Source organism: Martes martes (assembly GCF_963455335.1).
Source record: "Martes martes genome assembly, chromosome: 11".
Lineage (NCBI taxonomy): Eukaryota > Metazoa > Chordata > Mammalia > Carnivora > Mustelidae > Martes > Martes martes.
Window position 1 is genome coordinate 99,998,520 of NC_137899.1, and position 15,854 is coordinate 100,014,373.

General features: G+C 36.4%; 1 protein-coding gene across 1 annotated transcript in view; it reads left to right on the forward strand.

Moving 5' to 3' along the window:
* Positions 1–15,854, forward strand: part of CNTNAP2 (contactin associated protein 2) — a gene marked incomplete at both ends in the record, with an annotated part of 1,866,690 nt that overhangs the window by 888,518 nt on the left and 962,318 nt on the right. Inside the window, 3 exon segments of the mRNA XM_080819035.1 lie at positions 523–707; positions 6,443–6,586; positions 10,090–10,354. Coding sequence (XP_080675161.1) covers positions 523–707; positions 6,443–6,586; positions 10,090–10,354 — 594 coding nt within the window.

Sequence of the window (15,854 nt, forward strand, 5' to 3'; positions counted from 1 at the left end):
TAGCTAATGTTCACTATATGCCAAGAAGTTGGTTAAGTTCTTTGCATGTGCTAATTACTTTAATCATCATAGCAACCCTGTAAAGCTGGTACCCTGATTTTCTCCATTTCCTGTATGAGGCACCGTAAGCTCACAGAAGCTGCCTGCTTGCCCGTGATCATAGGGCAAGCCAATTGTGGAGTCAGCCTGAGAATCCAGGCACTGGGCTCCAGAACCATGGGACACTGACTTTGTAAGGACCCTGTCAAATTTAGCAGAATTCATGGCACAGTGAAAAAAAAAAAACTCATACTCTTTTTTTCTTTTTTTTTAAAGGACATGTTTTCCATCTTTAATAGCTTTTATGTATTTTGAATATGAACCTATTGTTAAGTATAATTACGTGCTGGTTCCCCCATGCTAGCGTCAGTGGACAGAACTTGAGTGGAGTGCCAGCCCATGGCTGTGATGGAAGGCTGGCTGCTGCACAGAGTAGCTGTGTCACTGTGTCACTGCCTTGTTTCTGTTCATTCCATGGCTCAGGAAGCAACCAGCTCGGCCCCATCTATGGCCACACGTCCGTGACGACTGGAAGTCTGCTGGATGATCACCACTGGCACTCTGTGGTCATTGAGCGCCAGGGCCGGAGCATTAACCTCACCCTGGACAGGGGCATGCAGCACTTCCGCACCAATGGAGAGTTCGACTACCTGGACCTGGACTACGAGGTGAGCTGGAGGATGCGTTGTTGTCCTCCATCTTGAGTGGCTGCCTCAGTCTCCTACTGGGTCTTTGTGTTCTTGTCAGTCACATGCCTGCCTGCCCGCCCCATTTGTTTTATTCTCCAAAGAAAAACTATCTTTCAATTTGAGGGCCTAATCTATTAACACTGTCATTTTATTCATTTCTAAGTTTGTAATTATGAGTATTTGAAATATTTTAAAAATCTTGGTACCAAAGTAATAATTTAAAGGGAACAGACCATTTATCATGTCAACGGGGCAATTTATTAAGTCCAGAACGAATATAAGTTGGTAGCTAATTATGATATAAATCTTATATTATTCTTGAGGATAGATAATATAAATACAGCATTGCCTAATATTTGTTACAAAATATTGACTAAGAAATCCTGAGTTCTGATTTATATTGTCAAGTTTATGACTTCATGACTATAGATAGTTCTTTTGTCGGGTTCTATTTTCTCAGATATAATTATCATAGAAGAAATAAAGTAAAATATAGAATATTTTAAGAGGTTGTCCATAAATAAAAGGACGTATTTTATCCTCCAAATGATCAAAGGTCAAAAAATAATCATATTGGTCCCCTAAAAACTGTATATTCCTGTATTAAACAGATAGGCATTTCAGGTTTTTTAATAAATTATTTAGAGAGCAGTTCAACCTTAAAATACCCACCAAAAATGTTAATCAAATATAGAGATAAGGGTTCTGCAAGATGTTCATCACAGTGTTATATATTCCAAGAGAAAAGGGATAACACTAAATGAACAAAAAGAGCATAGCAGGAAAATAAATAGGATGAAATATTAGTGAGCAAGGGGTTTCTAAACTTTCTTACTTCATGGAACCCTCAGGGTGTTACTAATTTTTCCACAGCTGTCCTAGACCATTCTGTAACAGTTAGAGCCAGACAACTTAATAAATGTTTATGTCCTAATGGCTTGGTAGCTATTAAAAAATACAGATAAAATAAATGAAAAATATATTTTATTTAGTTCTTAAAATAACAGTGATTACTGTTGGGATGAGTGTCCCAGCATGGTACAACTCCTCCGATTTTGGAATCCGATTTGACTGCCATCTTCGTCTTCTCTTCCACTTTTACTTTTATGTGACACTGTTTTGATGAGAGAAATGATGAAAAAACCCCACCTTCACTAGGACAGGAAATCATTAAAAGCAGTGTAGCAGGTTGTTGGAATGGTGAGCTAGCTCAAGCTAGTGTTTCCCATAATGCCCAGAACGTGTCAGATATTTTGCATATCCTTTAAAAATAGAAAGTGTATGGTGGCTGTGACCCTATGAATTTCCTGTGCAAACTCAGTGTGACTTGTCCCCAGTTTTGAAGTTGTTTGTATACATACACACACATGTATATGTGTTAATCAGTATCTTATATGAATTTTTAAAAATATGAAATAGGCTCATGATAAGATAATTGAAAAAGGATTTACAACTATGTTTATTTTCTTCATATACTTAAATAATTTCTAAATTTTCTGTGAGGTGAATATATTATATATATTCCTAAATAGGAATTTAAAATAGATTATGCTATATAAACTCTGATATTGAGATCTTATTAACATTAAAATAAATTTAAACTTATCAGAAAATAACTGTACCAATTGGAAGGGGAGGTGAACCATGAGAGACTATGGACTCTGAAAAACAACCTGAGGGTTTTGAAGGGGCGGGGGATGGGAGGTTGGGGGAATCAGGTGGTGGGTATTAGGGAGGGCACAGATTGCATGGAGCACTGGGTGTGGTGAAAAAACAATGAATACTGTTACGCTGAAAATAAATTAAAAAAAAAAAAAAAGAACTGTACCTCCCAAAATATCTCCTTAAAGCATAATGATTGTTCCAAGGGAAAGAATATGAAAGTCCCAGTAGTTTTATTTTTTTCTAAATTAGTACATTTCTTGGCTTAGGTGACTTATCTCCCACTGTATGAGAGAAAACTTAAAGATGAATTATTCATCTTCCATTAATAAACTTTGAAGTACCATAGGACAGATGAGAGATCCTGGAACATTAGCAATGGGCAAACACAATTCCAATTTTCAAAAAACAGAATTAAAAATTTGGGGTCGTAGACTGTATTGAGTTTGTGATGGAATTCATGAATATTCATGCACACACTCAGGGTCAGCAGTTTCATGGACACTTTGAAGCCCATGAATATACATACCACCTTAGAGAACCTCAGCTGTAGATGACAGCGCCTGAGATATTGTTAGAGGGAGACACTGGGAAGAAAGTCATATTTGCTGATAACGAATCCTGAGTCTGTTGAGTTGAGTCAGTCCCTCGTGTTTTCACACACACCTCTCTGACTCGTCCATGTTGTAACTAGACCCAGACCCCAAAGGAGGCTTGTTATGAATAACTGAAAACATTCCTATCGCCCAGGACATTCCTAGGGTTTTAGGGGCTCTGTACCAGGAACTGGGAACAAAGACCAAATGTATTATACCACACTGTGATAGGGTATTGCCATCATATATAGACATACAAGTAATCTCAAGATTGTACATACTAATGAAAATACAAGAGATGAGTTCCTGGTAGTTACTACTTACGTAATGTAATTTGAAACTATGTAATTTGTCTTTAACAATGGCTCTGTTGAACTGTCTGTTCTCATGAGCTGGTATGAGCAGGATTCAGCACACCATAGGGGTAAGTTAATACCTAGCACTATTCCTAGAGATGTACATCATGAAAGAAGCAGTAGAAAACAAGCAGTAGAAAACAAGTAGAAACAAGCAGTAGAAAACAGGTTAACTCAGTATGGGCATCTTTTGTGGAAGGTGGCTGAAGAGTTCACCTTATCACCTCCTGGAGCCCAATTATACTGCAAAGTGTGCCAAACGCCATGGGCAGGCAAGCTACTAGCTGCATGGTGCCCTGAGAAGAGTACAAAGGTAAACAGATACACATCCTTCTTCTCAGCCAAAGGGCAGAACCGCACACTGATGTTTGGTCTGGCTTCTCTCTTTTCTTCAGCTAAATTCCAGAATAGACCCTGTGGATGTTATGCCATTGCCTTTGCAATACATTTCTGCTTGGGAGGTAGAGGAATGAATGCCCCTTGATAGTTGTAGAACTAGGCTAGGATTTTAGAAAGAAACTAGGGAGGACTGTAGAGAATCCATCGCATGGCTCAAACTGGAACACAAGTCCTGGGTTTGAGTCCCTCTTTGCTCCTCACTGGTTGTGTGACAGTGGACACATTATAGTCCCCTTTTGGAAAATTAATGTAATAGCACATTTGTCATAACATTATTATATGAGGAGGTAATAGGAAGTAATAGAAATCACCATATGTATCAGTTACGATTAATTAGACCACATGTAACAGATGCCTGTTTATTCTCCCCCATATAAAAAGTAATTGTAGGCGGGGAGCCCTAGGCTCAAATGGCAGCATCATGGTCATTAAGACTCCAGTCTCCTTTTACCTTGCTGCGGCTCCAGCCCCGTCGCAAATCACTCCCCAGATGACTGTTCACATTCCGTCCTGCATTCCAGTGGGAAGGAAGAGTAAAGAAGGTTGTGCTCCCTTCCCCTTTTCATTATAGTTTTTGGGGTCACACAGTCTTACTACTTTAATCTTGCAAGACCAAAACTTGATTCAGAGAGGTTGGTAAATGTGGTATACTGGCTGCAGTGTGCACGGCTGAAAATCATTCTTGTTTTCCTAAAGAAGGTAGGGAAAAAGGACATTTAGAAGTATCTAGCCATCTCTGCCACATTTTGTAAACTCTTGGTAGCTAACAAAATAGTCAACATGATTATTTCATTAAACTCAGGGCCGTTATTGAATGATAATATCATTAATAAGCCAGTTGTATGAGTTATATGAGTATCTCGTGAGTAATCTAACAATTTCAAAATTTTTTTTTTCCTTTCTGACTAATTACAACTTCAGAAAATATTTTGTGGTCCAGATACTTCATTTTACTGATGAGAATACATAATCAGAAGAAGCAGCAACCTATTTTCATAGGATTAGTTACATTAGGAGTTGGGATTTGAACCCACATCTCTTAGTTGTCAGGAAATCTGGTAAACCGAGCCTGTGTTGCTTCACTAGGGCACCTCTGAGAGTGATGTAGGACTTGTGCTGAGGGTTGCTGAAAGCAGGGAAACATAGGAGTGTTTAATCATCATCCCGACAGCACATGGAGAAAGAATGAGACAGTATGTTTAAACTGGTATTTAGTAATAATGTGTAAAATTTGATGCTGCATGTTGTTAAGCATAGATTTTTATTACCATCAACTGGGAAAGAATTGGTAAAATGAATTGTAGGCAGGAAATAAAGCACTCCACATAATTATAAATTATCAGTAATTCCCAACTTTGGTATTATGTATACTTATTCAGTACCTAATAAGTTCATTTTAGTGCCCCTTGAAAATATTTCCCTAATAATTCTACTATTTTAGATTACTGTATAATTTTCTTTTTGTCATTTCTTAATTCTTTTTTATATATTTATTTTCAGTTTTCTCTTCTTTCATATATAAACTCTATGGCAAATAATACATATTCAACTGACCATTATTAACAAATTTTATTTTAAGTGAGGTCTTTTATTATTTTATATTATCTCATAAACTATCATTGATTTGTGCTTTTTTTCACAAAAACTAAGCATCTAAAATGCCATGACACTAAATAAAAGAACATAATTTGCTAATGGCCTCCTAGAACACAAAGATCTGTGCATATGTTTCAAATATGAAGTCTCAATATTCAAAAATGTGTTAACTATTGCTTTCGTTTTCAAAGCTTTATAGGAAAAGTTGATAATGGTAACATTGAATAATAATTAAAAGAAATAACATCTGGTTTATATATCTTGGTATTGCAGCTCTGGTTAGCATTTAGATTTATTTACCACCGCTTCACTATTAGCAGTAAATGTCATTATGGCAATATGTATATTAAGTATAATTTTGTATTATAGGAAACTGACACTATAGTACTGTAATTTGGCCAAAGATATAAGGAAAAAGACATACTCTCTTTTTATAGGTGATAGTAGACAGAGAATCACAGTAAAGGGCATCCACCTTATTCCTTTGGATTCAGAAGACCTATGATATCTCTAAGCCTGTAGTGCTCAAATAACAGCCCCCATCTCCTAATATATTCTTAAACAATGTAGTAATGAGACTTTTTGAACTATTTTCTATATTAAAAATTAGTCTAGTGACTATTTGACTTTAATGGTCATTTAGATTAAAATAAGTCTGCATAGTACATAGGGTATATCATTGTATTACATTAGTACTAGTTTATCTCATGATGACTAGAAGCATTTATTAGTAGTATGTCTTTGATATTCATAAAAATGTGTTTTTAATATTATGCAATAAAAGAAGGCTGCTGAATAAAATCTTTTAAAACATTTCAGGAAAATTTACGAAATGCTTTTGAGTGGCTACAAGAGATTATTGCTATTTTCTTGTTAATAGTCTGATTTACAGAATTAATAATACTGTTGTATACTTCCATAACAGCATAATTAATATGCAACAGATTTTGGAGGCAGAAAAAATTGTCTGTATATTCTGGGAGAGATATACAGACATTGGTTGTATAACTGATCTTGGTTGTATTAATAGTTTTGTTTAATTTATTGTGAATATTTTTTAAGTCAAATACAGTGTGAATATTTACATTTTTTTCTTTTCTCAAAGATAACCTTTGGAGGCATACCTTTCTCTGGGAAGCCAAGTTCCAGCAGTAGAAAGAACTTCAAAGGCTGCATGGAAAGCATTAATTACAATGGTATCAACATAACTGATCTTGCAAGAAGGAAGAAACTAGAGCCCTCAAATGTGGTAAGATTGTTCACTCCAAAATAGCGGTTCATAGAACAATCAAAGAAATTCTGTTTTTTTCTGGAGTGTTGAACAACAACAGTGTCGTCATAGCATTTGCCACCATGCTTATGTTGGGCTCACAGTGTAAAACTAACTTTAGAATAACCTAAAAAAGTAGCTAGTGGATATACTCTGAAAATAAATAATGGTTTTTGAGGTAATTAGCCTATAGTAGATGGTGAAGTTTTACTTAGATGGGGCACAGGGTTTTGAGCCAGTGTTTCTGGATTCCCCATGTCAGAGGGACATGGCTCAGGCATTCCTTGGTGTCCGTTTGTCCCTGCAGTTCAGCCTATAAATTGGCAGCATCGTGTTTCCAGATGTCTTATCATATATGACTCTCCATTTCTTGTCTGTCATTTAATTCTATATTTTAAAATTGTTATGTCCAGAAACTTTGCCATATTCATTTCTTTGTTTCCAAAGATAATTCATCCAGATAAATACAGTTTTTGTGAAAGCCCAAAACATACTAAGTGTAGGCAGTTGAATAAGAATCGACTACCATTGGATAGTGAAAGCCATGGCGTAGACTTAGTAGTGATCTTCTTCTAGCTCTGCTGTGAGTCGTTCCTAGGTTTAACTATTTCAAACAGGAGAGCAAAAATTGAAGAACACTCTAGCATACCTGCCTCTCTATGACACTGCTTAGGATCACTGAAAGATAACAGCTGAAAAGTTCAGTATGTGTTCTCCATGGATGTGCAAGAACAGGAATTAACTTCAACCTACAAGTGTTGTTTTTGGGAGAGTTTGGGATTCCAGAGACCCACATTTGAGAGCGACTGACAGTAGATAATGTTAGGAGTGCTTGCATTGTATTCCCAAGGAGCTCTGATGTTCTGTTGCCCCACATTTGAGCCTAGGGTTTTCACAAAATGATTGGATAAATAGAAATCCCCTCATGAATGAACAGGAGTTCAGGCTGGGTATGAAAATTATTAGGCATAAAATAATAATTTAACATGAAATTTTTGTTTAATTATTTTTCTTCAAAATAATAAATTTGTACTGAATAAAATGTTGAACTTTGAAATTATCTCATAAAATATACTGGCTATAGTGAAAAATAGTAATAGTTCCATTTATAGGCAGCAGGCACTGTGCTAGGAATACTACTCTTATGACAATCTGAGAACAGAACTACAAAGTGAGTAGAGATGCTATACACATTTTGTAGATGAAAAAAAAAACAACAACAACAAACCCTGAGATTTTGCCTGGAAAAATAACTTTCCAAGATGACTGATTGTGAGTGGGTCCACAGTGTATGACTCCCGAGGTCATTGTCTCCTTACATGCTATGTTATTTCTTACCTAGAGCAGTATTAATACATACACTCTTTTAAGCTTTGGCTAAAATGGCACCAGCTCTTTTTGTTTTCTCAGAAATCATTGCTTAAGATAAAAAGGTACAGAATCCAAATCATCAGAATACTTTCTCTATTTTTTGCACCTTTAAGAAGAGGTAAAATGTTATTTCTGCCTAAACCTCCCAGTTGGTCCTGAGATGCATTCATTAGGCACCTGAATTATGAAGAATTTTACTATGGAGGCTCAATCCTAGAGCAACTTTAACTGCAAAATATATTGTGGTTGTAAGTGCTATTTTAGCTTGAATAACAAAGATATTTAGTAAAGCATAAATTATCTATATCATATTTGTTGAAATAGAATGAGCAGACCTAGAATAAACTTTTAAACAAAAATATATGTACATATTAACATTTTAGACAGACTAGAGAAAAGTGGGACATTTTGTAAGCAACTGTACAAGGACAAATATTTATGAAGGAAATTTGCTTTCAAAAATGTCAGGTGGTTGTATTTCAGTGAAAGTGACTCAACACTCATCTTGCACTCATCTCCATGCACGCACCCATTCCCTAATATTTGTTTACAGCCTCTTGGACACCTTCTTGGGTATAATCTGCAACCAGCATCCAGAGGCAGGAAGAGACAGAAGAAAGAGACCTACCACCCCACATTGGTAGGTGGCAGGTTTAATAAGCAAGGGAACTTCTAGGATTGTTCTGGGTAGCCACAAGATGAGTACATCTCTGCACTTGCTTGCCAAGTCTTAAAAGTTTATGTAGAGGTCCTACCTGGATTCAGTTATGGATACAGAAGGCTATCACTAGTTCAGTACCAGGTCACTTAGCTTCAACACCACATCTCTAACTCAAGCCTGTGTCTTGGTGTGGGGAACACACATTTCGAGGACAGCAGAGGAATCTCCAGTTGCCCAAGTCCTGCCCCCGGGTTAACTGGCAGTCAGAGTCTTCTTGATGACCCCCACCAATACCTCATTATACATTGACTTCTGAGTCAGCACCTTTACCCAGAAAGGACCTTTAATTTTGTTGGGAGACATTCCCCACAACACGGGTATGAGGTCAGTTATAACATCTTAATTATTAGGCAAAGGCAGTTCTTTTCATCAGTAAAAGTAAGTAGTTAAAAATAATTACCTGTGAAGCTACAATGCAAATTTAGTTTGAATATTAATTCAGAGGGAAAGACTGCCTTGGCTGTGATGGTTAATGTGCTGAAATGGAAGAACAGTCGGTCTAAACCTAGATATCATGTGGTGTCGTGTTGTTGTGAAATAAGTAATTGAAGGACCAGATGAAAATGTGAACAAATTGTCTTGCTCAGAATACTATGGTGAGATAAAAGAAGTTGGAAGCAAACGTAGGTTTTCAGACCTTTTAAAAGGAAGGTTCTTATGCATTGGAATACAACATTTAGTGTGTCTGAATGGAAAATCAAATTTTTTTGGAACAGAATAGAGAGAGAGTGAGAAGAAAGGAATAGGCTTCAGTTATCACAGTTTGTTTTCATTTTGTACATTCATACTACTATTTTCAGAGGCATGAATTCATTATAATGTATGCACACTTCAGGGGAATTTAATATAACAATAATCTGAAATAATCACAATTATGCTGATGCTATCCAGTTAATATTAATTCATATATATTAGGTATGGGAATAAAAACCAAGAATATTTATCCCATGTTATCAATTAATAAATAACAACCAAATGACCATAGTTCCTAGTGAGACTAGTAATATATGAATAAACACTGGACATAGGCCATGCAGAAGACGATGGTGGCATCTCCTTCTTGGCTGAGGCATTGTCAGCTTTCTGCCCTCTTTAGAAAGTCCATAGGTTCACACTCATGCCCACCACACAGGGACACATCCCATCCCATCAGGCTGTCAGTCTGTTGATTCCATGGTAGATGGTTCTTGTTAATTCCTCATCTTGACAGCCAGCTGCTGAGCCCTGTTAGACACACCATCCAAGTAGAGTGATGCTGGCCTGTTTGGGTGCTGAACCCAAATCATGGTGCTGTGTTTGTGAGTTTTGCACGGGCTCAGGCTCTGCACTGACATCCATAGTCTTTAGCTTTGTTTGCATTTGTCTCAAAACACGCTCTTTTGTTTTCCAGGGAAATTTGAGTTTCTCGTGTGTGGAGCCCTACACAGTGCCTGTCTTTTTCAATGCTACCAGTTACCTGGAGGTGCCAGGACGGCCTAACCAGGACCTGTTTTCAGTCAGTTTCCAGTTCAGGACTTGGAACCCAAATGGTCTCCTGCTTTTCAGTCAGTTTGCAGATAATTTGGGCAATGTGGAGATTGACCTCACGGAAAGCAAAGTTGGTGTTCACATCAATGTCACGCAGACGAAGATGAGCCAAATAGATATCTCCTCAGGTTCGTGCACTTGGTTTGCTGTTTGCTTCTGAAACTGCTGTTAGGATTTCCACAGCTAACATTGCTTTTGTTTTGTTGGTGTTGCGTGCTCGAGGTTATGTTTGGATTCAGACTTGGTGAGATTCTTACTTGCCTGCCCAGAGTATTGATTGAATAAGAGAATCTTGAAAACTGGCTCAGAGGGTGAGGGGTGGGCGAGGAAGAAAGTTGGTTGAGACTGTCTCAGAGCACCAAGATCTTCTCTTGCTGATACATGCTAGTTCACATTAATAGCACCATGGACATTAGGTGAATATTTTATGTTTACAAAGAATGTCTATTTTACTGACATAAGAGTGCCTGGTACTGTGACTTTATGGACATTCAAATACCTTTTACTATTAGTAGCAAGTATAAATTAATTTAATTATGACTTTAAAGGTATACACAGCTGCTTGAATCAAAACCTCGAAGTGATTTCTAAATTTATGTAGATTTTTGGGAAGAACAACAACAAGAGGTAAGTACAAAGGGGAATGAAAAGATGTATGTATGTATGTATCAACTGAGGGAAGACTGACTGTCTTGGTTTGGCAGGGTGATTTTCAAAATTGACTTCACAGTGGTATAATAAACTGAGGCTTGGGTAATATTGTTGTTAATTGAACAAACTTAGCAACTTTGGGATATTCTTTGATTAATATGATGCAAAGAAAGCTTGGATAGCAAAGTGAGATGTTGCAGACAAAAAGTAGTCATGACAGGGGACTCTTAAATACTCAAAGGTTTCATCAAATGTCTTTAGATGTTCCTTGCAGTAGATGTTTTTATTTTGTGAAGAACTACTTAGAAGATAGAGAAAATTAACATTAACTGAGCAGCTTGTACAAATGTACCAAATACTGAGAGAGGAAGTTCATAATAAAAAAACTCTCAATTGCATGACTGCTCACTCTGATGTCGAAATATTCCATGATCACTTGGGTCACCATTAGAAACTTGATAAGGTTTCTAACACGTTACACTGTTTGTGTCCATGTCATTTCCCTGTAGGCTGTCAGCTCTTTGAGGGCGTAGGCTGTGCCTGTTCTTCTATTCTAGCATATGGAAGAGCACCTGGTACAGTAGAGGTGCTCTGGGAAGGTTTGTGGAGTTAACATTGTGGCCCTTTAAACTGGTGTTCACTAACAGAATATTTCCTGCTGAAGGATATGCGTCCTTTCATGAAATAGGCTTTGTGTTTCTTTAGGGCATGGTTGTATAGACTATTACTGAGAAAGGGATTCAAGGAAGATATAGGGACCATGATATCAGAGGTGTGTCTGAATTATTGAACTCGAAAGCCATTGTATACCTAGAGATTTGCTTTTTCTGTTTTTGGTTTGTTAGTTTTGCTTTCCCCTGAATGTTTGGAGTCAAAATGATTGATCAACCATATTTTATCACTGCTTCCCAGTATAAACTCACCTGGGGAGATTTAGAGCAAATAGAAAATATCTGGAGAGACCAGAAAAACACATAAAACAAATACACATACAAATATTTACCGCAGTTGAAAAACATCCCGTTAGATTTTATTATGATTAATGATTCTTTTCTAATGACTAAAAACATAAAAATATAAGTATGAAGGCCTCCCTCCCTCTTGACATTCTCTGAACAAACCCAAATTCCTGGTGGTTTTCCATGTGACAGGAACCATTATAATGGAAATAATAGGACCATAAATATTGAGATCAATAAACACTTCCTAATTTAATCTGGTCTAATTTAAGACCCTAAGATACTTTCATCTAATTTAAACTATGTTTATGAAAAACTAAAAGGAAGAAAGAAGAAAGGAATCTAATATGCAATTACTAATTTACCTTAATAGATTTGCTTAAGTATGAGAAAATTGGACTTGAGAAATTTTTGTTAATTTAGCTAAGAATCTGTGCAAATTAAGGGAAACTGATAGGAAATCTCAACATGTCGGTAACTTGGTCTTGCATATTTTAATGAAAATACCTTACTGTTCCAAATATTTATTTTTCCTATACACAGAGTGGAAACCATGATCTTATCAGTTATCATTGCTCAAGTGTCAGAAAGATTTATAAGTTAAATATAGGTGCACATACATTTTTAAAAGTTATACTTATATTCATTTATACTGTGTTTATTAAAAAATAAAGGAAAGAAAGAACAAAGGAATCTGATATATGACTACGTTCATTCATCCATCCTGTAAATACAAACGGAGTCCATAGAAGGCAGTTTTCATCTGTATTTAAAGGTAGTTTACCAAATTCAATTAAATATATGAGTAACTTAGTGTAAGTAGCAATACTGAGAAAATAATTTAGAAAGCTAAGTTAACTGAGGGCACTAATGTTTGCTTTAACAAAAGGGAAATAGTTCTGTATTATGTCTACCTTATTCTTATCAGCAGCATAAACACTGAAGTATGTCAGTCCCTTTTTACTTTATTTTTAAAATAGCTTGGTTGTAAAAATGTAGAAGATACACAAAATTTAGAAGAGGAAAGCAGCCACTGCTAGCATTTTCCATGTATAATGCACACACGTACACGTAAACACTGTTCAGTAGTGCATCGAGAAGTTGTTATAGAGACACTCAGGTAGTGCCTGTCAGTACGTACTTGTAACTTGGTTTTATTTTTAGTGAGTAAGTTCTGTGGTCCAAGATGAAGCTAATTTAAGTGGTTCAAAAGGCTTTTTATTCTGTCTTGGACAACATTGTTCTTTGATGATAAAGTCAAACTAAAGCCTGTAAGTTAGTATTCAATATATTTTTCACCTTCCTTGTATTTTTCCCCTCTATGTTGTGATTGATTTCAGGTCTCCTTAGTTTTGACAGTAGACTCACCTTGTAAAATTCAGTCAAACCCTGAGTAACCTTGACTTTGCAGAGTGGGTTATCTTTCTGTGAAAATATTTTCCAAGTCACAATAATCAGCTTTTATAAAACATCCCATTATATTTATTTCTGTTTAGAATGGTACTTAGATTTATGCTTTTCCTTTGGCTTGGAGTAAGTAGTAAAGGGGAAGAAAAGTGCTAAAAGGGTCAGGTGGATAACGTGTTTGTTCAACATACTTAAACACATTAAACACATTCAGATCAGAACCTTGGAGAAGGGAGCCGTAGAACTGTGTTTTAAAAATTATTTGGGGGTTTTAAAATTTGTTTTTCCAGCTTTTTTGAGGTAGGATTGACAAATTCAAATTACATATATTTACATGTTGTACAGTTTGTACAATGCGATTTTTTAAGGTGTATAATAATATATGGTAAAATAATTTTTAAGGTATATGATAATACATTGTGAAATAATTACCACAGTCAAGTTAATTAACACTTTTTGTGTATATGTGTGTGTTTTTGTGTATATGTGTGTATTTGTGTGCACATACACAGTGAGAACACTTAAGATCTATTCTTTTAGCAAATTTCAAGTATACAGTGCAGTATTATTATTATTATTATTATTTTTAAAGATTTTGTATATTTATTTGACAGACAGAGATCACAAGCAGGCATAGAGGCAGGCAGAGAGAGAGGGGGAAGCAGGCTCCCTGTTGAGCAGAGAGCCTGATGCAGAGCTAGATCCCAGAACACTGGGATCATGATCTGAGCCGAAGGCAGAAGCTTTAATCCACTGAGCCACCCAGGCGCCCCTACAGTGCAGTATTATTAAGTAAAATCACCATTGCTATACATTAGATTCCCTGGAACGTTTTCCTCTCGTAACTGAAAGTTTGTACCTTTTGACCAGCATTTTCCCATTTCTTCCACCCTCCAGCCTTTGGCAACCATCATTCTACTCTTTGGTTCTATGAATTTATCTTTTTTTCAGATTTTACATAAAAGTGAGATCATACAGTATTTGCCTTTGTGTATCTGGCTTATATCATTTAGCATAATATCTCCCAGATTCAAGTGATTTTGATCAAAACACAGGAAACATAAGAAAACATCTTATTTTTTTTTAATTTTTTTTAATTTTCAGCATAACAGTATTCATTGTTTTTTCACCACACCCAGTGCTCCATGCAATCTGTGCCCTCCCTAATACCCACCACCTGGTTCCCCCAACCTCCCACCCCCCGCCCCTTCAAAACCCGCAGGTTGTTTTTCAGAGTCTGTAGTCTCTCATGGTTCACCTCCCCCTCCAATTTCCCTCAACCCCTTTAATTTTTTTTTTTAAGATTTTATTTATTTATTTGACAGACGGAGATCACAAGTAGGCAGAGAAGCAGGCAGAGAGAGGAGGAAGCAGGCTCCCTGCTGAGCACAGAGCTCATGCGGGGCTGGATCCCAGGACCCTAGGATCATGACCTGAGCCGAAAGCAGAGGCTTAAACCACTGAGCCACCCAGGTGCCCCAAGAAAACATTTTATATTGCACTCAATTCCTACTGAAACTCAGTTTGCTGCTTTAGATGCACTCTTACTGTTTTTATAGTTTTTTTTCTCTTTTTTTCCATTAAATTTTTCATGACCCATCAACTGATCTTATGACCTAAAAACAAGTTTTGACCTATGGTTTAGAAAACATTGACCTACAGATCTGTCTTCTTATTTGAAGAGTTGGAATTTTTTAAAGTTCTAGTTGCCTAGAGGTATTTACACCGTCAGTCCAGTTTGGAAAACTAAATGTATCTTCCAGGAACAATATTGCAATATTATAATGGTAGTAAAAAAGTATGTCTGATGTATATTAAAAAAAAACAACAACTTACCTACCATTTAAAATAAGGTTTTTACTGCAAAATTCCTAAATTTTATGACATTAAATTATGCACAGGTGTTTACAATAATGCTCTAATGTCGTGGTCTACTCATATTAAGGTCATAAAATGTGACTCAGCATTTATATAGTGGAAGGGAAGTGATTTCTATTAATTATCTTTCTTACCTATTGAAAAAAAAATCAGTTTCTATCCATGTAAACAAAGCCTTTTAGAAAAGGCATTCAGAAAATGCACTGCTTCTAAATCAGCTGTTTTCTAGCTAAAATATTAGATCCTTGTTTTGTTTACATAGATACTGCTTCAGTTTTAGAATTTCTGACTTTCAGCATCTGCAATGCCTCAAAAACCTGTATTCAGTAAAGATCATCTCTGTTTGTATTTCTGTCTCTACAGAAAATCTTTGTGAGACCTTGTTTTATTTTTGTTTTATTACAGTGTCCTTTGTATATCTTTTGAGTTGCATTTGGGTGTGTTAAGGGAAGATGTCTTAGTCTAATCAGGCTCCTGTACCAAAATAGATTGGAAGGTTTAAGCAACGGACATTTATTCCTCAGAGTTCTGGAAAGTAGAAACTTGCCATCAGGGTGCTGACGTAGTTGAATTCCACCCTGACATAGTTGAGTTCTGCTAAAGAAGGCCCTCTTCCAAGTCACAGACTGCTACTTTCATTAGCTGTCTTTGGGGCTAGAGAGCTCTGTGGGGTCTCTTTCTGTAACAACACTAACCCATTCATGAGGCCTCCAATTCATGACCTAAGCACCTT